At 46.7% G+C, this 23,633-nt stretch overlaps 1 protein-coding gene across 4 annotated transcripts; it reads left to right on the forward strand.

Annotated features, from left to right (window-relative positions):
* The first annotated feature begins 1,418 nt into the window (after positions 1-1,418).
* Positions 1,419-21,929, forward strand: bcorl1 (BCL6 corepressor-like 1). 4 transcript variants are annotated; one of them, XM_056439538.1, is made up of 13 exons: positions 1,419-1,543; positions 8,668-8,752; positions 8,843-9,254; positions 9,408-11,431; positions 11,696-11,828; positions 12,173-12,631; positions 13,551-13,738; positions 13,987-14,253; positions 14,356-14,522; positions 15,779-15,924; positions 17,856-17,933; positions 18,855-19,026; positions 19,667-21,929. In XM_056439538.1, the coding sequence occupies exons 2-13, from the start codon at positions 8,747-8,749 to the stop codon at positions 20,028-20,030; spliced, it is 4,416 nt and encodes a 1,471-aa protein (XP_056295513.1). In that variant the 5' UTR covers positions 1,419-1,543; positions 8,668-8,746; the 3' UTR covers positions 20,031-21,929. The 4 variants fall into 4 exon arrangements, with proteins under 4 accessions (XP_056295513.1, XP_056295510.1, XP_056295512.1 ...); XM_056439535.1 differs by having other exon boundaries at positions 8,843-11,431; XM_056439537.1 differs by having other exon boundaries at positions 8,843-11,431; positions 11,699-11,828.
* Positions 21,930-23,633: the final 1,704 nt, after the last annotated feature.

Here is a 23,633-nt window from a genome sequence, read left to right on the forward strand (position 1 = left end):
TGTTGAGGCCCAATGAGTGGGACTCAATTCAACAGTTCAGACGAGCTTCAGAAGGTTAATGAAAGTGTGTTCAGATTCAAAACCGTGTTGCACTGAGACATGGCCGGCTTCCTTCTTTATTATCACATCCCATTGGTTAAGTCTTGACCCTTGAACTGGGCCTTTGACGCACCAACAGCAGCCTTGATTTGCCCTCCGCCACCCACCTCAGAAAACTGCACCTGCACCTTCCTTCACACAGGAAATGAGGAGAGGTTGTCTCAGACATGTCCAGGTTCCTCTCACAGCAAATCCACGCCGACAGCCCTCATGCAAAAAACTAAATACACACCACTCTAAAAAGTGTGAATGAGCTATCGATTGGATCTCGATTAGCAGGTGGCCTCTTGTATCGCAGCCTCTGCCATCAGTGTATGAATGGGTGTGTGAATGGGTGCATGTTGTCATGTAAAAGATATTTCAGTGGTCAAAAGACCAACAAGGCACAAAATAAATGGGCCATTTAACTAATTATGTAGCTCAATCGATACAGGATCTCTGAGACTGATATGGGTATGTTAGAGTTTAAAAAAATCGTATGATGGTTTATCGGCCAATGCTAAACATAAATAACCATTCCTGATACGGTTACCTTTTTTGCAACCACAGCAATGTAAGTGGTAGCAAATTGTCACGACTCTGATGGAGAAACTAGAATGCTAACGCTGTTAACAATTTACAATATACCTTTGTATTCAATTTAATTTATCGGCTGATATATATAGATTATATATCTGCAATGAGTTCATATCAGCAGATATAGGCCATATACGCATATGTAAACTAGAGTGGTGTATATTACTGATGTTATGGATATTGAAGACGTGGAGCATTATGAGTGACACAGAAATGAAAAAGATGTACCTGTTTGCTCGTTCCCTTTCCATGTTGAAAAGAAACCTTCTGGTTGTTGGACACTTTGGATTTGAAACACTTTTTTTAACAAACATGGCCCCATTTTAAATGAAATGATGAGCTGATACTGATACTGGTATGATACACTGGTGCTTTGTTGACATGATCATTTTTAGTGCGAAGGCAGAGCATCGATATATTGTTAAAGTAACGTCTCCTCAATGTAATTAGACTGAAAGACATTTTTATTTTATTTTTTTAATCCTCCAAGCAGAACATCTTAATCGTTGTTCAATCTTTGGAGGTAAAAAACAAACAAACGTTGCCCCTAGAAGGACTATTTATCAGATTCCAGCGAAGAATCCCGCAATTAAAGATTCCGCCCCACGGAGCAGCAGCAGCCTGCTTGTTATTCACCTGTAGGGCTTCACCCGGCGCTAGGACCCAGGGTGCGCGATTTTCATCTCCAGCTGCTGCAGACCGAAAACTGGCAATAAGGGAAGATCGCGAGGACAAACCGAAATTGCATACTGTATTCATTCTACTTCCAAATCGCATCTCCGGCCCCAGACGGAAGCCCTCGCGGAGACAACGGTAGCTTGTTGCGCGGTGTGCAGGCGTTGTGGCCGCGGACAGCTCGCAGCGCGAGGTAAGACGGCGCAATACCATGCGATTACCAATAACAAAGGCGTTACGGGCGAGCAGGGGGCATTAAAAGGGGCATTGCACAACGCTACGGAGGGCGAGTGAAACTCTGCCAAACTTTGACCTGCATTTGTGTTTCCCCCAGTTGTCGGTGTCTCCGGGGAGTCCCGGTAGTTGCGGCGATGTCTCGCTGTTATCCCGCAGGCATTTGTGTAGGATCGTGTCACATGTAGCCGAGTGTGGACCGCCAAGTTGTGTGTCGATGACAACACTTGAGTCCGCTGAGGGCGGCGGGATGCGGTCCGACACAGTAACTAAAAGGGTGAAAAAATGAAGTGATGCATTTCCATTTCGGGGCAGATATCTCACATCCTCCGCGGCGCATCGGGCCATCCATTAACCTGGCGAACAAGAGCATCGGCCGCCGCCGTTCCTGCGATCGGCTCCCGTCGTTTATTCTAGAATAATTCATTACTTCTACCAAGATGGAAAAATAACACGCGTGATGTTGTACTCTACGTTCACTGCGCCTGGTCCGCCTCGACGTGCAGCGCTGACCAGGTGAACCACCAACTTAGACGGGACATCCTCGTCGCTGTAAAGCATGGCGGCCTAAATAGGGTCGATAATCTCCAATATGACTCACAGATATGTGAGCATGTGTGCCCACTTTGAAGACGACATTCTTCAACCAAAAAAACAACAACAAACAGGCCCTCGAAATAAACAACGTGCCTCCATCTGTGCTGTCGCATGTTGTCACATAGTGCATGTGCGGAATACCACATCCCCGCTCCAGGGATTTTTTTTAATTGCACGCATAACAAGTTTTTTTTTTTTTACCCCACAGCTTCAGACATCCAGCGTGAAGCATGTGAACCAAACTCGTCTATAATTGGTGAAGCCCCGAGCAGCCGGTCACTACCGGGATAGCTCGCGCGGTCGTTGAGGTCTCCGGGTTACCCCGGCTCAGACACAATGCGATGTGTCAGCTGCCGACTTTGAAACACTCCGCCTCCTCCGCGCGGACATGGCTCAACGGCGCGGTCTCTCTCTCTCTCTCTCTCTCTCTTTTATCTTCTTCTCTTTTTACCGATCGGCGTTTTGGGTTTCCCTATTTCACATTTTAGCCATCTGTCAACGATTCTGGCGGCTCGCACGCAGCCATTATGGAGCGAATGGCGAAGGGCACGTTAGAAGCTCTCTCTCACACACACACACACACACACACACACACACGCACACACACCGATACGGTCCGCGATAGGAGAAACAGCCAAACAGTTTCAGCTCGTAAGCCTTCTGCTCTCTGCGGATGGACGACACTGATCGTGCACGGTAGTAAACAAACTGTGTGTGTGTGTGTGCGCGCGTGTGTTTTATTATTTCCTCACGACCAAGTGTTGAGGACAGTATACTCAACACTAGTACATGTGTGGGCCTAAAGGAGTTGGTATACCCTTGTAGACGTCAGGTGAGACAAAGTTGCCTAATTACCTGTAGGCCTGTTTCCAACTGTGATTATGGCATTTAGGAAGGCTATTCTGTAGTGGTTGTCTTTGGTGGGAAGTGCATCCTAACTGACCTCAAACTTTACATTCGTATGTCCTGTGGACGCTGCAGATGTGTTGTCATTCGCCTCATTACTTCAAACACCAGCTTGGTCCTCAGATTCTTCTCCAATCCTGGTCTTTGTTTTCCATCTTTAAGGCAGACTTCAATTAAGCAAAAGCTGACCCACTGGGGTCATAAGGGGAAATATACAAACAGTATTGGGTCAAAGTAGATTTTATTAGATTACAAATCATGTAATGATGTCAGTATGATATTCCCTCAACACAAGAAAAGATTTAATTGTGTGATATTACCTTGAGAGCGGCTTCATCTGCCTGGTGGTGGCTTGTGTTTATAAAATAAAGTGTTGGCTGTCTTTTGCTGTGTGAAACAGAAACAAGCATTTTGATTATTTCAGTATAGGCCTTTCCGTTGAAGGCCGTGGTCTTTATGAACCGGCACCTCATGTCCTGGATCTTTTGTGAAGTCAGAATAAGGACTAAAATGATCCAAAGCTCACTTCTCTGTCGGAAACCGTGTGTGCTTGAATCCAGTTGAAGCCCGACCTGGTGAGAACAGGAAATGTGATTTCGAAACACTGCACTGCAAGACGTGAATGACAGTCAACTGATGATGCACCACAGAGCAAGGCTCTCCTTGTGTCCATATTCATAATCTGTGATTATCAGTGGTCCTTGCTGACCAAATGTCTTCTACATCAAAGACCAGGACGAACCACGAAAATCATGAAACGCTGTGCGCTCCAGTTGTGACGTGTCAGACTGCATGTTATTGTCAGTCATAATGAACATTCAACGTCACGCTTTTTCATGTCACTGCACACGTTTGTAGTTGTTTTTGTGTGGGATTCTAAATGAAAGGTTGTGAGGATTTGGAGGCTAATGTGAGAACCATAATATTGGCTCAACGGATTGCTAAAGCCACTGTGGAAATGCTGACACAGCTCATGTCGAGCCAGTTTAAGTAAAGGAAAATATACAAGTGGGGTTTTATTAAACAGCTGGTTGTAAGGCGTTAACTCAGCTCCATGGCATCAACGCTAAAGAGTTAAAGTTATTGAAACAAGTCTCACACAGTTCTGGTTTTTGAAATCCCATTTAGAAGTCAGCCGAGGAGGCATTAGTGTCCCTGCATCAGTCTGCAGTTTACAGCATGCAACTGGAGAGCCTCCAGCAACTGGAGTCTTGCTTCCTCGTGTTAATTCCACTGCAACAGACCCAAACCTCTCCCACTCTTTTTTCTTCTTCTTCTTTTCTCTCAATATTTTGGCAATTCCGTGTAGCCAGCATCACCCGCTGCTGTAAATCCTTTAATTGACTTGACTGCCGCTGAACCGCACGCGCCCGCTCCGAAAATACCCGGAGCCATCCATTAGCTGCACGAAATACAGTTTATTACTTCGTTACCCCGATAAGCCCCCTCAGTTTAGCGCACCGTTACACTCTTCGGTCGCGATCCCCCATTCCCCTCGAGCGGCAGGAGCTCGCGTTGCATGTCGGTACCTGCAGTCCTTACCCCTCCGAGCCTCTCCAGCGTCTAATCCTGGGCGTGGATAGCCGAGCACTACATCTCCCATGCTGTCACCGAGCACCCTTCTGCCCCACTCTCTCCTCTCGCTCGCGCTCTCCCACCAGACTGGAGATACGGAACGGACTGTCTTAACGACCCCCCCCTACCCCCCGCCCCCCGCCCCCCCTTCGGACTTTTAGGACCGAAAAACCGTCGAGATTAGTGAGCAGCCGCGGACGGCAGAGGCGAACGGCTGGACCCGGCCGTATCCGAGTCGTGCCTGAGCGCCGCTCACATGCCATCTGGACGAGCGGGTTCGTAACTGTTTTGTGTCACTAGACGTCTTTTTTTTATCTCGCCCGCTGGTTAGCTCGGGGATTATTCCATATTTCGGCGGAGACAGTCTCGCGAACGGGGGACGGAGCGGAGAGAGAGAGAGAGAGAGATAGATAGAAAGCGAGAGAGAGAGAGGCTTGGTGAATGCCTTTCAACGCCGAAGTGGTTTAGTCTGTCCGCCGAAAGGGCCGAGAGGAAGAGAGCGGAGCACTTCTCATTAGGTCGGCTGGGGATAAATATCGGTCGCCTGCCTCAACATGTAACCCGACGGGAGCAGCGCGAGGAGCCTCGCGGAGACTCCGCTGCGCAGGGAGCTGGAAACCGAGGCTTCCCGTGGTGGTCAGTGGAGTTAAATATATTGCCCCCCCTTTTTTGGTGGCCACTCCAGCAGCTCAATTGTGTGTAATAAGTTGTGCCCCCCACCCTTCTGTTAGTTGTCCAGCTGGATACTTTTGTCCCCCCCCCCCCCCCTGAGTCAGTGCAGCTTGATTTATGTATGTGTTATCAGCGCGTGCAATTGATTATTTGTTTGTAAAAATAAATTTAAAAAAAGGTCCGCTGGCAGACAGTGTGACTGTCCGGTGCTCGTGGGCTGATGGAAGTGGCCCCCCGGAGTTGTGCTTGTTGGGCTCTCCCGGGTGTGTATGGGGGACTTCACGTTGATATGGACTTACCTTATCAGGCTGAGATGTGCCACATTGTGTTCAACGACGCAGCCACTCAAAGTGTGTGTGTGTGCAGCGCCGCCGCTCCCATAACGCGCACTACGCGCTGCGCGTAGGGCACCAAGTCCTGAGGGGGCTCCACAAAATAGGCAACTAAAAAAATCCTCATAGTTATAATAATTATAATGCCGATATTATTTCAGTCTAGAAATATTAGGCATCTTTTAGGCATGAATATCACAAAACAGGCAGAACAAGAGATATATTTAATCGCTCAGCACCCCCCCCCCCCCCCTCGACGCCGCTCGCCGTGGGTCCCTTTCCTATCTCAGGGTGGGCATCATGAAGGAGTTATGCTTAGGGCACCAACATGGCTAGCAGCACTGTGTGTGTGTGTCACTTAATGTGGCCAAACGCCGTCCCTTCTCGAAACATCTTTCAGGAAACGTTAACAGAGAGGAAGACGGGCTCCTCGTGCAGCCCGTGACCGAGTGTGTGTGTGTGTGTGCAGATGGACCGATCACCTGAGAGCCAGTTCTCTCTCTCTCTCTCTCTCTCATTATGGAGACTGTTCTCCATCTCCGCGACCCGGAGCTCTCCAGAGTGTTTCCGTGCTGATATTCACAACAGAGGGGAAACACATTGCGGTCGGCGGGTCCCCATTGTGCACTTTTTGTTGTTCTCCACACATGACCGTGGTGCGCGTGTGTCTATTTTGCCGGGAAGAGGGGAGGGAGGGAGGGGGGGGGGGTCTGAACAGTGGTCCGACTGACCGGTCAGAAGTGGGCGACAACAACAAAACATGATCTGCTTCCGTCGAGGCGGTTTCTCTCCAATGTAACGTCATGGCTTTGACTTTGTTTTCGTGCGCGGTGTTGCCCGCGGTCGTGTGCGCCGGACTGCGCCGCGGACGCTCCAGTGGCCGACATCGGAGCGGATGAATGCGACGTTGGTGTCGGAGGGAGACCGCGTATGATCGCGGCACAAAGAAGAACTCGCTGTGAGCAAACTGTTGTGCGGGGATGAATGCGGACCGTCCTCCTCGCGCAGAGCGGCATCCGCATCGCGGCCCGGATCCCCGTTTCAGTCCGTGCTCGCAGAGATTCCCGCAGAGATCGGCGAGTCAGTCATTATGTGCACCAGAGTCGTTGTGTTTCTCTGGAACATTTTCCATTCCCCTCAAAAGCTTTGACAAAGATGTGTGTATGTGTGTGTACGTGTGCGTGTGTGTGTGTGTGCGCCTCTCGTCTCATTTACTTGCAGATCGCGCTCACCTCCACCTACATCGACTATATGCCGGGGGATGTGCGTCGCCGTGTATATGAGGGGGCTTTTCAGATGAGGACAGATGAATTTCTTGATTATTATTCATACGTGTGTGCATGGTCTATATTGTTTATTTGCAAGGGGATGAATTCTGTTGTGAAAAACTTCCCTTTTTTTGTGAGTTTTAGAGCAATTGGGTGGAATTTCATGTCTAATTGTAGATCACGCCTCATGAACCCCACATTGAAAGTGCTTTCAGCTTAGGTGGGCTGCCTCATTGTTGTCGTACATAACTAACGGTCCAGTGGTGGTCAAGAAACTAAAGTGTTGCTCTATTCCAGTCGTTTTTCTCTCTTCTGCCGCTCACCAATACAAGATTATTTAAACAGTTACAGCTGATTACCTCATGGATGGTTTACTGAGTGGGCCTACCAAGGGCCCCAGGGGTCAAAGGGCATGTGCCACACTCCCTGTTTTTGACCGTTATAAGCATTTTTTATTTAAGACATAAGACTCAGTCAAAACTGTGGGCGTTAACTTTGTTTCTATCCTGATGATTTAATGTTGAGCATTTCTCCGATACAGACCCCTTTGTTTCGGATTTATTACCAGCCGCCATGACAGCGACGCTGTTATCGTTTTGACCTGGTGAGTTCTGGAGGAGCAACTGTGGCAGGAACTTCCACAGAAACGGTGGTTTTCCCAAGTGTTTCGAGTCTGTCTGAAGCCTCTGTGGACAAATGATGTCACCGCGATAGCAAGATACAGTCACACAACTTAACAGGTGTGTAGTTGCGATCAAAATGCGAGCCGCCTTCATAGATGGGTGTGGGCCGAGCATGGGCGCCAGGAGTTACCCCCTCCTTCTAAGTGAGAAGTGGGGAATGGGCCATTACGACCGTGGCCCCATTCGTGGCAGTTAAGATCTAAATGAAGGCAGATTTTGAAGATGGGTGCGGTCAGAGGGTGCATTAAGTTGGGGGGTAGGGGAGCCATGGCCGACTCGTGTGATCACATCGCAAGATGGTCTCTTGAGTGTTCTATATTTTCTTTCATCCTAAAACAGCTGCATGCACAGTAAGCCATATTTAAAATAGTAAGCAATTTAGATGTTGGACGGCCGAATACCTGCTTGAATATACGGCACAGATTTACTTTAATATCGCGTATCGTATTCTCTTCTTCGGGGAGAGTGAGTGTCAGTGTGAAGTGGATTTAGGACGCAACAGTTTCAACCAACAACACAACGTAAGAGTAAAGTTTAACCTGGGACTAGAGCTGAGATCGGCTGCCCAACAATGCAAAGGGGCAGTGTGGTATTTTGGAAATGGTGGCCTCTTAATGAGTCTCTGCCAGTTGGTTCTTAATCTGTCCGTGTTGCGATGCATTGGGTCTCATTTCAGTGGCTGAATATCTTATTTTCAGTTCAGATAAATTACTCTCCAGATTGATCAACACTGGAAATTGTTATTAATCCCTGGAAGCAAGCAAATAAAATGAAAGCGAACAAGGGAACAAACGCATTCTTCAATTCACCACATTTCTCTCGGCTACCCTAAATTGTGTCTCTGCTCTGATGAAATTGTAACATATCTTGCCTCCAAGCCCGTCTCAAAGAAAGGAACTTTTCAATTTCCCAACGTTGGTAACTGAATCATTTACTGTTGCATCGGGTATGTCCTATTCCTTCATGAAGAATTGAAGGGAAGTCTTCTTTGTGATTGAAACCAGAACAGCACCAACAGTCCTCGTGTTCTTTTCCCCGTGTGTTTTGCAGCATATCACCGTATTTCAAGGAACACTCTCACCTGACTGACTCGGCTACCCCTGAGGCATGTTGTGTTGAAGAAACACCTATGCAGGTAATTGTTTTTTATTTTCATTACAGTTTGATTTCATCCTCTTCTCTTATCCAATTAACACCGGCCTCGTGATCTTCTCTTATTACTCAGGTGGATCCTACACTAATGAATGTAGGGGATGGAGGCACTGTGAGCAGAGAGATCAGTGCTCCAAATAAAGCGTCTGCTAGTATGGTGGGAAATCCCCCCCAGACGCTACCCCCTGAGTTCAGAGGGGATGTTACCCTCAGTCAGCAAAACAAGACCACACCATCAACAGACTGTAAGGCAGCAAAAGCCTGCCTGGACACTAGCAATTACAACCACAGCCCTGAGCTGTCCCCACCTCAACAGCTCAACAATGCACCGACGGCCGGCTCAGAGAAGAGAGCAGACAAAAGGGCAGAGGCCCCTAAACTCAAGGCGGATGGTGCCGGGGTCTGCCCCGCTTCCCAGTGGTCCGGCGGCGTTAAAGTCGGCCGGGACGGCTCACTCAGCCCCTGTCACAGCAATGTGACGTCCGGTAAGAATAAGAAATCGCACCCGCAACCACAATCCGTGCAAAGTGTGCCGCCTGCGTTTCAGTGCTCCGCCAAGTTTAAACCAGCCCAGCCTGTCACCTTCCTCCCTTCCACTAATTTCCCCTCTCCACTTTGTAAAATCACTCTTCCACCAGCATTGGGTCAGATTGCAGCATTGAGAGAAGCCACAGCCAGCCAGTTTCAGAAAGAAATTCAGCCTCAGAGCTCCGGCGTCGGGGGGGCCCCCCTCATGAGGACCTACCCCTATCCGTTCTCGGTGGGCAGGACTCCAGCCGCAGAGAAGAAAGCCGGCACGTCGTCGGCGAAACTTAAATCTAACCATTCATCTATTAAGAATTCCAAATCTACGGGGGAGCAGATATCGTTAGCCTCAGTGGTGGCTTCAGCAGCTCTCGCCCTACCATTGCAGCACCCTTCATTAACTCCTGCAGCACCCACCCGCTACACGCTGTCTCCCACTGCTGCCATTTGCTGTGGCTCTGCACTGGCCAGCATCACCTCCCAGAGCAGACTGCTGAACCACGTGGAGAAAAGCAACAGCATAGACAAGCCAACCATGGGCTCTCTTAAAACGACGCCCCCCTCTGCTTCAGAGGACCATACAGCGTGTTCCGCTGAACCGAGAGATATACCACTTGATTTATCTGCAAGATCGAAACGTCCAAAATGCATAAATGACCCTCCAGTTCCGACGAGCGAGTCTCACAATAATGAGTCAAATCAGAGAGATTTCCTTAACTCACAGAGGGCTCATTCTGCGGCGTTTAGCTCAGCTGTGCAATACCCTATCTTACCAAACACCCACAGAAATGGATCCCATCAAAAGCAATTAAATAGGCCTCAGAATCACCAGGTCCAGGAGTCCAAACCAACCTGGGGTAAGGGATCTTCACAAGACTCCATAAAAAACATCCCTGGAACATATGTTGGTGTGGCCAGCCCGATACTGGCTTCTACTCTACGGGGCAAAGACGGAAAAGGGACTTTTGCCGATGAATTTCAGAGTTTTGCAAAGCAGGAGTTTATATCTATAATTGACCAAGGAGAGCATCTGGCATCAGGAGGAAAGAAGCCATCCTGTCTGATGAAGGGCACCCAACATGCTCACAGTGGCAAGCATGTTAAAAACACCAGCATAGCCATAACCAAGAGCTGTCCCTCTAAAGGCGCCCTAACTACCGCCCTGTCGAGCTCTGCCAATGCTCACACTCCTCAGAAATCTGGAGCTGGCAAGGCAGCGGTGCCACACTCCGCCAGTGTTGTCAGTCCGGCGTGGCAGCAGCCCCCTGATACGCCGCACCAAGCCGCGCCTGTTAAGAGGAAAATCCCACGAGGATCTCCAAAGACGAAGGGCACCGCAGCGTCCGAGGGATCTACGGCTCAGAGCGCCTACCGCAGCCCGACCAACCCGGAGGATGATAAGTGGGAGAGGATGAAGTCTCCTCTGTCTAACCTCGCGTCCATCGTCAAGCAGCAAGCTCTCGACACAACGGCGCCGGCAGTCGAGGGAAATACTGAAGCTTCCCCTGTTGCATCGAGAAGAGCGGATGTTCTGAATCCGCTCTCCGGGGGCCAAGACACCCAACCCAAACAAGCGTCTGCTTTTGAATACCCAGCGTACTGGTCTCTGGAAAAATGGGCTGGTTCGCCGTCTCGAGGGGATTCGACTCCAGCTAAGAAGAAGCCTGAGAAGGCAAACGCCACGGAGCCTTCGGAGAATAACACCGAGTTGAACACCGGCCAGGGAGAACACGTGGGACTACCGGCGAAGCAAGGCTTCTCCAAGCCCGCCGGCCATCTCTTTGGCATCGCATCGACAAACGGGAACAGGCTGGAGAGCAAACTGGCCCAGGTGTTAGAGGGGGAGATGCTGAAGAAAGACATTTCAGACGCTCCTCCCAGTAAAAAGTTGGACGGGATGGTTGCGTCGATTCTCACGGGCCAGTGTGCGACGGGAGGCGACAAGTTTGAGAAGAAAACGAACGGAACCAAAGAGGAGTTGCCCCCCAAAGCAAAAGCTGCCGCCGTCAAACAAAAGAAAACGAGTCCTAAGAAGCCGGCGAAGGAGAAGTCGCCACCGGACTCCTCGAAGAAGGCTGCAGGAAAGAAGAAGCGAGATGTAGAAGACCTTCTGACCAAAGTATCTTGTCAAAAGAAGGTAGGTCATCTCTATGTCTAACACATCCTTTGCACTGTTCGTATCATTTCCCCATCGTCAAATCCGAGGGAAATATCACACATTAAATATTAAACAGTTGATTTGACGGCACATACCTCCTTTTTGTCATATGAATTTCATGACTGATGATTTCACTTCCAAAGGCTTATTGTAAGACGGTCCCTCGCTCTCTGTCGCCATGAAAGCGTTGTGATCAATGGCATCGGACTGCGCCGTGCTTACCCGCTCCCCTGTGTATTGCAGCAGAAGAAACAATGTGCACCTGTGCAGGAGCGGAGTCCATCGGCGGGGAAAGTTTCTCCACCGAGTAAAGCGCCGACTCCGAGGGACAAAATCAGTCCCAACAAGGTTGAGCAATCAGCCCGCAGCACATCTGGTGAGCTCTTTGTTTCTTATACTCCTGTGACATTTACAGTTCTGAGAGCGCGGACCAATTTCTGATATCCATCTCAAATGTAATGGCGCTTTCAGTCGAGTCAGACATGGAGCATTTTATTGAGCGCCCAGGCAGATTACTCCCTCGTAGCTTTAGTTCTGGAGATAAAAAGACGGCAGTCGGTCTCGGTGGCACGGTAGTTCATGTATGAAGCAGACAGAGAATGTCACTGTGTCATATTATCTGCATGGCGTTTTTTCAATTTTTGTATGTCTCAGTGAAACTTCTATACACAGAAGAGCGTGTGTGAATATAACAATCCAATGTGATATAACGGGTGACAGACAGCAGCAGCAGTGCTCTGGAGCCTCCTGAGCCTCTCGGCCGCTCTGCTACGTCCAGTAAGGAGACCGACGCCACAGGGAGCCGCATCCCGAGACTGAGGAGAGGACGGCGGCGAGCCGATGAGGCTCGACTCGACCTCTGGGGCTTCGCAACGCCTTCCCCGCCACCCCCGCAAATACCTCCTCCCCCAGTTTCCCCGTCACCCCCCATGATTTCCACCCAACCGACCCGCCGGCCGAGAGGCAGACCCCGCTCAACCCCCCTGCCGGAACGGGCGACTCAGGGAAAGGGCCAGGCAGCCGGCGCAGAGGGGGAAACGCCTGCTCCGAAGAAACGGCGGCGGTGTCGGAGCAAAAAGTATCAGACCGGGGACTACATCACGGAGAAGGACAAGCTGGAAGATGGAGAGCACCTCGAAGAAGCTGGTTCCCTGAGACGGGACAGCGGAGTCCCAGCGGGTACGCAGTTCCCCTCGAGAGATCAGTCCTTTTTAATTAACAGTTTCCAGCCCTATTTTTTTAATCAAAAGTGCAGCTGTTAGTTACAGATACGATTAAAAACGTTATTGTATGAAGCTGTAACAGTTGATTGAGTAGCTGGCTGATGAATTTTGACAATCATGTCAGAAATTTGTTAAACATAATTGACAAATGCTAACATATTCTCCACTGTGAGGATTCTTTGCCTTTATCGGTTTCATATCAATGTAAACTGAATAATTTGGGGTTTCACACTGTTAAGACATTTAAAGATGTCAACTTGGGCCCCAAGTAAAGATGATGGGCATTTTAAACTGTTTTCTTAAAATGGGATTGACAATCAATTGATTGTGGTCGAGCCCTGAGTGTGTTCATAAAACGAGATCTGTTTTGGAGATCAAGATAAATAATTCAGAATTAACCACCATAAAGCTTCGACAGCGTCTTCTATAGATCAAACATATGCAAATAGTGATGGGTAAATTCATTCAGGATGCACATCTTTGTAAAAACGGTACATATGAATGTTTTAATAGGATATTATACAGTATATAATGACACAAATATTGAGATCAATTTAACATATATTATGAAATATTCTGAAGGGAGCATATACAATTTACAGTTTATATTCATGAGGTGCCGACTGTCCGGTACCTGGCCCTGTGAATAAGACACTCATGGTTTCAAAAAGCAGAGCGCTCAGAGAGTCGCTCATAGAAAGCAGACGTGTTGCATTTCTTCATGTTAATAGAGTCTGAAACATTTCATGCTCCATGTTGGGCTTAACAGACGAAGCATCAGTACCACAAAGATGAGATGGGTGACGTTGAAACATAAAATTGTTTGTGTGCGTGGTACCACGCCACATAACCCTCAGTCCTATTTCTCATTATAGATCCACAGGCGGATGAGTGTTCAAGTCCCACCTCCTGCAGTCCGGGGCCTCCTCCCAAGAGACCCTCGTTCACTCGCTCCGGGTCGGTCCGCTACCAGGAGAGCGATGTATCTCCGGAGTGCAATGACAAGCCTTCAGGGAAGAGGAAGTTCAAAAGCAAGCACCTCAGTGACAACGATGAGCCGAAGGTAAGACGTTTGCTGAGGCTGCTCCTTGTATGATGGAACATTTTAAATGGGAGTCTTCTCCAATGGGCCATGAATGTATTGGCTTACAGCGCCCCCCTGTGGCTACATAAATACTACGTGTCACGTTTGTCATGGCAGCTGGTTGTGTACTATACACGTCCTTGGACAGAAGAAGCCGTTGCCTTGGTGAGGCCTCACAAGAGATTGCGTTTCACACACCGCTCTAATCAATGAATCTGTATTTTCAGATTAAGACCAAACGCAGCGGCTCGGGGAAGCGTGCTGCCCCCGTTGCCCTGGAAAATGATTGTGCTGATGTAAAAAAAACAGAAAGCCTCCCATCCGCTCCAAAAAGTTTGCCATCAACTCCACCCAATAAGAAAGGCTCATCGGGGAAAATCAGCAGCTCAGAGTCTCCGCCCAAAAGGCCGGTTCCTCCGGAGGTCCGGCGGCTGATTGTCAATAAAAATGCCGGGGAGACTTTACTGCAGCGCGCTGCCCGCTTGGGCTATCAGGTAAAATCCAGCTGTTCTCCTCGCGTGCTACTGCTAACATGACGGCGTGCCCCTTTGAATCGTGACGTGACCCGCTCTGTCTGTGCTGCCTCCGTTGTGCAGGATGTGGTCCAGTACTGTCTCGAAAAGGACATCAGCGAGGTCAATCGCCGCGATAACGCCGGGTACACGGCGCTCCACGAAGCGTCCTCTCGAGGCTGGACTCAGATTGTCCAGATGCTGCTGAGGCACGGCGCTGACGTCAACTGCAGCGCCCAGGATGGGACGCGGTGAGGCCTCGCCGTGCATGATTTACAGTCGTGGTGCAAGTTAGAATATTGTTTCTCAAGTATCACATTGGTTGTAACCTTTGTGACACCTTTGAGCACGGAGGTGATTGCTTGACCTTTGCAAACAACACGGGTGACGAAATACTCTCAGGTTAAAGTAACTATTCACGCGCTGGCTTTTGGGAGACATCTTTCCCGTCTCAAAGTAACATGACGAGTGGTTGTATATGGATGATATTAATGTCATGGACATGAATTGTAGTGTCTGGCAAAAAAAAATTCACATTTTATTAAAAAAAATCACATTTTATAAAAGAAAACATGTTTGGAGTTCGCCGAAGGGCGTGTGGGAGACCCCAAATGTATCTTTTTAAGTTTCTTTACATGAAGCAATGTCTTCTTTCTGGCCACATGGCTTCAAATAGTCCTGTGGACGAATACAACCGCCGTTGGTCCTCTCTTGGTATATTTATGTTGGTGCCATATTCTTTTGGTTTTGTAATAATAGACTCCGTTAGATCATGTGATGGATAATGTGACACTTTAGTTGCACTCAGGTAGACTTTATTTAACTAATGATGTGACTTCTGGAGGTAATCGGTTGCACCAAATCTTATTTAGGAGCTTTATGACAAAGGGGCTTGAATACATATAAACACACACACGCTTATTTAAAAAATATTTTTTACAGCATTTGTTTTTTCATTTCACTTTAGCAATATTCACTTTTGTGTAGGTTCACTACATAAAATCCCAATAAAAATAAATTATTCAGGTTGTAATGCAACACCATAGGGAATAGTGAATACTTTTACAAGGTATATTGCATCTCTTATAAATGTTTTCATGGACTATTGTGTATTTTGTGGCAAAAAAAATTAACAATACGCAAAAATTATTTAAATATTATTACACTCACTCTCCTAAAAATATACACACTCTACAGGTGTTCGGAGCAGTAATGAGCATACTCGCTGACGGGTTGTATTTCATGATTAAGTGAAGATTATATTCTGGTTACATATCTTAGTGAGATGCTTTTTTCCCCTGTCGACTGTTTGAGCATATTTATCTTTCCCGTCGAATGGGTTTGTCTCATTATACAATAACGGTGACACAAATTGTAATTAATCACAGAAAGTATTTGTTTGACTGAAGTACATCATGATACTCTATTTACCACACATTAGCACACAGATTCAGGTGTCTAAAGTTGTACGATCCCTGAAAGACGTTTGTTGTTTGTTTGTTCTTAGGCCTCTTCACGATGCCGTGGCCAGTGATAACCTGCCCATAGTCTGGCTGCTTCTGAACCACGGGGCGGACCCGACGCTGGCCACCTACTCCGGACACACTCCGGTCAAACTGGCACACAGCCCGGGCATGAAGACCTTCCTCACAGGTAGTTTTTTATTCGCCTGTTTTTCCATCAGTCACTATTTTGATAAACACGCATCATTCCAGATTGTTAGAGTGCCGTTTTACCTCCAGGCTAAAATGTATTTTCACATCGTCAACAAACAATAATCAACACAGCACAGAGGCTGTGATAAAGCTAATTGCATTGAGACATGTTGTATTTGCCAACTTAACAGTCACCCATCAAGCAATGTGTCAACACATTAATAGGGCTGTGCCCACTCCTGCTGCATCACATTTGGCACAGCGAGCACTAAACAGCTTGCATGCAGCAGACACCAGAAATGCAAAATGTTCCATCCGCACAGGGCTTGACATTCACTGCTTGAGCCACAGATTGGTTTGTCGTCTTACGGCTGAATTTGGTTTTCAAAACTGAAAATGTTTTCCTGGTGAAAAGGAACATTCAAAAGCTTTTTATCGGCTGGTTTTCTACACGACAAGAGCAGCCCAGTAAAAGGCAGGTCGTGTTTGGAGGTTTGAGTTCAAACAAACTGATGCAAGCACGTGTCACCTGCAGCTATTCCTCCAGCCGGTTCACTGGGATTTCTTCTTTAACCATCTCTACTTTGCCTTTTTAATGAATATAAATGATCTGCTGTCACGTTGACAGTATAAGGTAACGGTATAGGGATTGATGAGTCTTACATGATTTAGTGTTGAAAAGAAATCAGTAAGACTTAAGATTTGTCAGGAGACCGCTGTGGTCAAAATACAACCTGTGCCAGTTTATGTACTGTGTATGTATATATATATATATATATATATATATTGAAGATAAGCGTGCATTCAGTGTTGTAAAAGCATCCATTGATTTCTCAACTAATGACCATTAAGAGCCCACTGACTGATGAAGTAAAATGCTCTAGATTTCCTTCCCTTTGATCAATCTCGCCCATAAAGTGATTAATTATACACCGGCCACCTCCGAAACCTCCGACATAGATGACTTCCTCTTTCTCGTCAGATTGAACCCAAAGAAAATCCCCAAGCCAGCTGGTTTACAGCGACTCTGTCTTTAGCGTTGTAATTAATGTACTTTCACAGCTCTGTTGATGGCGTTTCAAGGATCCTTCCCAGCTCTTGCTCAAGCGGAGAGTGAGGAAACAGTCGTTGTCCACTTGGCTCCAGCATCAGGGTTTAGTGGTGTGTGTGTGTGTGTGTGTGTGTGTGTGTGTGTTATTCTCACACCAAGTGTCTCAGGTAAACAGAGAGATGAAGGAAGGCTCAGTGATGCATTAGAACTACAGCTCACACACACACACACACACACACACACACACACACACACACACACACACAGGCCCATTCACTCCAACTTTAGTTCATTTGTTGATTTCAGGGTTCAACTATGTTGTTTATTTTTTCTTGTATTTGTCCAGTTGAGCAAGTGGGTCAGAAATCTGCTTGCCTGAAGTTAATTCTTACTCGCTAGGATACAAATTGAGTTATTGATGAGCGGTTATCTTTCGGCAAACTGCGCAACACGCTGTTCGAGTTTATCGCCCCTCAACTGAACTCCTGTTTCCAAGATAGTTCATAAAATAATGCTCACTTTCTCACTTTGTTACGCAACTCTTTGCAACGCTCAAGAGAGATGATAAGGGAGCGAGACGGCTCAAATTAAGTTCACTCACAGTGAACAACTAAAATAACAACAGTTGACCAAAGTGCTGCACAGTTAAAAACGACAATACAACAACATATTTATGTATTGACAATTATTTGGTTCAGGCAACCATCACAACTACTAATCATACGTTTCGCTCGTCTTTGACGAGGGGGGAAATCTTTAATGTGAAGTCTTCATATCTTCAGATCGACTCACAGTGCCGATCAAGCAGAGATGACACGTACACGTGTATCCGAAAAACTCAAAATATAATCTATGATTGACGTTGCTTTTCCCCCCAGAATACTTCACAGACCTGGAAGGACGTAAAGAGCAGGATCTCGGCTCGCCCTGGGATTTCTACAGCAGCTCCCTGTTTGGTAAGAAACCGTGAGACGATCTGATCTGCGTGTCTGTTGCCGGCCGCGAGGGAGACCAGGCGAGGCGTGTTGCAGAGACCACCAGGTGGCTGCAGGGGAAGTTCTGTGTTCCCCTTGTGTACCAGCTTCAGAGTTGTGCTGTAAGCAGCCACAGGGAGCCAGTTCTCCAGTTGGGGATGAACAGGATTAGCGTTGCTTGGAGGAACTGAGGGAGAATAAAGAGAAAGTAGACTGCAGCTAAACTGAAGTGACAAAAGATATTGGGAATGTGTTACCAAAACAGCTTTTAATATGTTCCTCCCAACGACGACAAATATATTTGATTATATTTTATTACCACTCTGCTATTGGTGATAAATAGTACATATTGGTTTGTGCCATTTATGTTGCCACTGCAGAGCGATGTCCCACGATGAAGTTATTCCCCATTTTTGTGTTGAAAATGGAAAGAAATGCCAAGGAGCATCACTGGGTTTACTAGGTTTCACTGGGATAATTTATCTGGCTTTAGAAGCTTTGGGGCCTTTCATTATTGTAGAGTTTGAGAAAAGGCCTTTCAGACTTGAAGCAAGGTAATCATAAAGTTTTAATTAGTGTCTGTTTCATTTTGCAAATGTTTTCATATCATTAAATGCATTGAACCCTCTGCTTACTTGTCTGATCTTAAACAAAACTTATTTTCATATATACTATACGTGTCTCTATGTATGTAGGGTGTTACTAACTTCAAGCTGCGACTCGCATCATGAAGTTGTGTTCCTTTAACTGATCACAGCCTCCCAGCTTTCAGTCGTAGACGTATTATAGTTATTGTGAATAGACTTTCCACTAGGAGGCGTCCAAACTCCATGTCAGCGCAGACACGTCCAGTTTGTCCAGTTTGTCTGCTCCCGCCTCACCTCAGTGGACGTTTCCTCACAGAGACCGACCAGGAGCCGTGCTGGGACTTCCTGCTGTCTGAGCAGGACCGGGAGCTGGAGGAGGATGCAACAGGAAAGACGGAGACGGACTCGGGCAAAGATTGCCTTCTGTTTGAGTTCTCCTCCGAGCCTCTCTTACCCTGCTATCATGTCCAGGTGTCATTAACCCAGGGGTGAGTTCACCCAACATATAATATGTATCTATCTGCCATTCGATTTTTGTGTGTGTCTGGATCCAGAAAGCTACACACTTGAGTTATGGCTATTTAAATTCATCCATTGATTCTTCACCGCCACCCAGAAACGTAACGCTACTACATTTAGCTGGTGTCACTTCAGTTTGAATGCTTTGAACACTGAACCAGACTGCAAGGGGTTCTCCAGGGATTTAGTACCGTACTTCTATAAAGTTGGGAGACTTGAGAGTGCGAGTCAAGCTGGATTCTACAATTCTGATAATGTAACCATATATTGTTTCAGATGGTGTCCTCTGTAGGGAATGTAGCCACATCTTCCCAAATCCTCACTAGGGTGGATTATTAATGTGGACGGAGTCGCTTTATGTGGCGTTTGAGCTTCAACCAAAACCAAAGTCAACCAAATCAGTCGAAAAACGAATTAAGAGCACAATAGGTCAACAATCATTTAACATTTGTTTTGTGCCTAAACCTGTACAACTTTGAGCTTAGTCAGTCCCAATTTGTTGGATGGGAAGTGTGTAGTTTCATATTAATGTGTGGGATGAATTTCTACCACTGGATTCTTGTTTGTTGAGGCTAGTTGGCTAACATCGGGCGTATTTCTCTCTTGCAGCTTCTGCAACTGGTTGCTCCTGACCGACGTCGTCAAGCGCCTGAAGATGTCGCCGAGGATCTTCCGGGCGCGTTACCCGCACTTGGAGGTGGTGAGTCTGCCGCGGGCTGAGCTCCTGAAGCAGGTGTCGATCAGCCAGGTGAGCGCCACTTTGGCCTCACCTCACAAAGGCAAGAACAACAACGAGGAGGAGGAGGAGGAAGAGAAGGAAGAAGGAGAGGCGGGACTTGTGGATCTGGTGCGATGTACACCAGAGCTCCAGAGACTACTGGGATCCTCCATTGACATCCTGCAGGAGGAGGAGGAGGAGGACGAGGACGAGGAAGAGACACTGAGAAACACGGGGAAGCCTCGCAGTCGATAGCCTCTCTTTCGCCGTGCAGACCGTCGTCAACCCAAGTCCTTCCCTGCAAGCAGCAGCTCAAAGGAAACCTCTCCGTCCAATGGACCGAGGGTCGTGGGTTTGAACTCCAGCGACAGTAATGACACTCCACCTATAACCTTTGACCTCAGACCGAAGGTGATGAAGTCATCACAAGGACCTGCACACGGGAGTGGTCGGTGCTGTAAAGCAGCTTTCAGGTTTCTATCTATAGGTATATTTGAATACATGAGAACTATTGAGCAAACCTTTTGTATTGGTTATGTGTGTACATGGTAGTGTGTATATGTGTTATCTTGCCATCAGGGTTCAAACATTTGGTTCTATAAATGTATTCTTGTGGCAAAAGGACAAATTATGTTTAGGGCTTTTTGTTTGAGTTTGTACCCGAGGGAAAGCGGTATTTTTTTCGTCGGGAGCTCAAGACTTTTATCTTGGTGGACTGTTTGCGTGAAGCTAAGACGCTTAAGTCAGGGAGGCCTCTGGCCCGGATGGTTCTGGTTCTGTCAACCTGGGAGACCTGGAGACCTGCAGAGAAGAGACCACGGCACATCATATTCCAATGTAATCGGAGCTTAGTTTCTATTCTTCTCCTCTTGTTTTGTTGTTTTAACTTCATCATCCTCGGTACTGGACACACCTGGTAGTTTACGACGTTTATTTCCCCTCCACATTTCCCAAAGTGAGCGTGGGCCGCACCGAGCTGCTCCCAACATCAAATCACGTCTTTTTGGACCTTGGGATGGAGAGTTTGTTTCCAGAGCTGGACAGATAGTAGTGTTCTCCACTCCCCAGGTTGCAGTCCTCCTGAACTGACACAGAATCATGTGGAACTCTCTCAGAGGAAAAGTCGTCCCATCTCTGGAGTCCCGAGGCTGCTCCTGTGTCCGAGAGGCGAGACGCCCTCTGAACTGCAGCCACGTCCCAATATGAGATCCCAGAGTGCTTTGTGTTGCAGTGTTTTATTTACACTGTTTGTTGTGCTTAATTTAATAGTCATTAATATATTTGACCTCTTGTGTATCTGACAAGCCTATCTATGAAAAAAAAATTGCTTTGTACGGTTGGTGCTTAATTTTGAAATGTACTTCTTAGGATCCCTTTATTCTGACTATTTTCTCCCTCATTCAAGAACAGTATTTAAAAAAAAAAAAAAAAAAAAAGCTAAAGTACAGTTTTATTGTACTGGTGCTAAAACTGATTTTGTGTTGACAATCAATGATGTTTTGGTTTGAAGTCACAAACTAATAAAAGATATTTAAGATGAAGAGACTTGAGGTGTAAAGTATAGTTTAGTTAAAGAAAACGGGAAACGGCACAGCTAAGCAGTGTGGGAAGAGCCTTTTATTTGATTCTTTTATAAGAAATCAACAAGAATAAAGCATGATTGTGAATCATAGTTATTTACTCTTTGTTTTGTCAGTTGGATTGTTATAATGATAGCTCAATTGAATATTCAGGGACAAACTCCCTCAGGCGTATTTCAAATGATCCGTTTTGGTATCACATTTTACTGGATAAATGTCTTCATTTCTTTCTTTTAATTACAGATAATTTGCCCCTCAGAGAAATCTTGTAAGAAGAACCATTAAATAAATCTGCTCTGTATCTGAGGAAAACCTTTTTCACATTCAAACCCAAATAAGCTTTCTCTCCCAGCAGTGTTGGCAGCTGGGATTCAGCACCATGAGTGGGAACCATGAGTGGGCGTCCCGGGGGGGGAAGTGGTCGAGGGTGCATATCCCGTTATCGCGACGCCGCTGGTTCAATTCTATGGTTCCCGTTGACATACTTAGCCCCTTTTACTCCCTCCCCATGTTACCTGTCTGTTGTTTCCGCTGTCAAGCTTTTGAATAAAGGTGAAAATGGCACAAAAATGTATATATAAGATTTAGTGAAAACAGTTCTATAATAATTTGCCTTGAGAAACAGCTGACAATGTGTGTACGGTTTTTGCTGAATCGGGTATTTTTCAGGCACAGACTGAAGAAGATATGATTGTTCCAAACATTTAAAGGACACTGGCGAAGCGGAGAGACATTTATGGATTCTACTTTTTGTCGTGATATCTCTTGTTTGGTCCAGGACATGGTAATCAGCCTTCCCACAGATATAAAGCAGGATTTGAGTGTTAACGCAACAAATGTTATTTCAAGGTCCACTCACTTGCTCGTTCTGGAGCTTTTGGTCGCCTCACACGGTCCTTCTCATCAGCAGAGTGACTTTTGAAGGTTGTCTTGTTATCTGTTGATTCTAAGCTCTCATGTTGGAATGTAGCACTTTTGAAAAGAGAAATAAGACGACCTTCCTACAAATGAAAGTATTCATTATAAAAACCTAAACACACTCTTGCTCACTTCCACACACAAAGTGTTTTTGCTGCTACAGCCTTACTCGGCCTGGAAAGACCAGCAGGGTTCGGCGGCTGAAGTCTTCCATACATGTTTCTCTGTAACTGGCATTACTGCGTCAGTGCGCCGCTATCGAAGGATTTAGTATTTAAAGTCTCACCATAGTGGATGAGACATGCTAAGAATCTACATCTCCAAGTCAACTGTGCTCAACTCAATCTGCTGATGACGACCGTTTAGTTCAGTGGAAATCTCCAGTGCCAGAGGAACAGTTCGTGGACCTTTTGGTTGAGATTGTTTTGTCAGGGGTCAGAAATACATTCTGAGGACTGTACATGTTTAAGTGTCAAATCTGATAACTCAGACATACAGGGTTGTCTGACTTAATGTAATCCACTAGAGGGAACCAGTGACAGTGACTCTTATTAATATAAGTGAAAGGAGCAGTTTGCTAGCTCTTTCTCGAACTGTATCTGATCATCAAACACCGCGTTGACTTTAAGATCCTCCTCCATGCATTCAAGGTCATCCACAACCTCGCCCCTCCACATCTGTCTCACCTCCTCCAAATCAACATTCCCACCCGGTCTCTCAGGTCTGCCTCCTCCATCAACCTGACTGTCCCCCCAGCTCGTCTGTCCACCATGGGGTCAAGAGCCTTCAGCCGCTCTGCCCCTCGCCTCTGGAACAGGGAACATTGACTCAATCATTTTATTCAAAACTCACCTCAAAACTCACCTTTTTAGGCAGGCCTATGCCTAACTTGTTCCCCGTGATGGTTGCTCTGCTGCAGGCTGTTCTGCTTTTTAACTGTTCTGCTTCTTTAATTGTGTCAATCAATGTTTTAATGTGTTGTACGGCGACCTTGAGTGCCTTGAAAGGCGCCTTATAAAATAAATGTATTATTATTATTATTATTAAGCTCAAATACATCAGTTCGTAGGGACTTTACTTAAAAAATTATTTCACCTCATGTTCTATTGTTTTCTGAAAATAACACATAACTCAGCTTCAAGCCACTGTGAGCTCCTGTGTGGTTCATATCTCCCCTTTCTGAAAGACCACGTTGTGTTTCCTTTCATAATAGAACATTAGTACCCCAGGGCTCTGTTCTCGGCCCTCTGCTGTGAAAAGTCAAAAGTCAAGTAATGTCTTGCTTCCACACTCAAATAAAACTGAGACGCGGGTAATCGGCCCAGTTTGACAATGGAGAAGTAACAGTAACACTAGACAA

The sequence above is a fragment of the Pseudoliparis swirei genome, chromosome 19, assembly GCF_029220125.1.
Source record: "Pseudoliparis swirei isolate HS2019 ecotype Mariana Trench chromosome 19, NWPU_hadal_v1, whole genome shotgun sequence".
Lineage (NCBI taxonomy): Eukaryota > Metazoa > Chordata > Actinopteri > Perciformes > Liparidae > Pseudoliparis > Pseudoliparis swirei.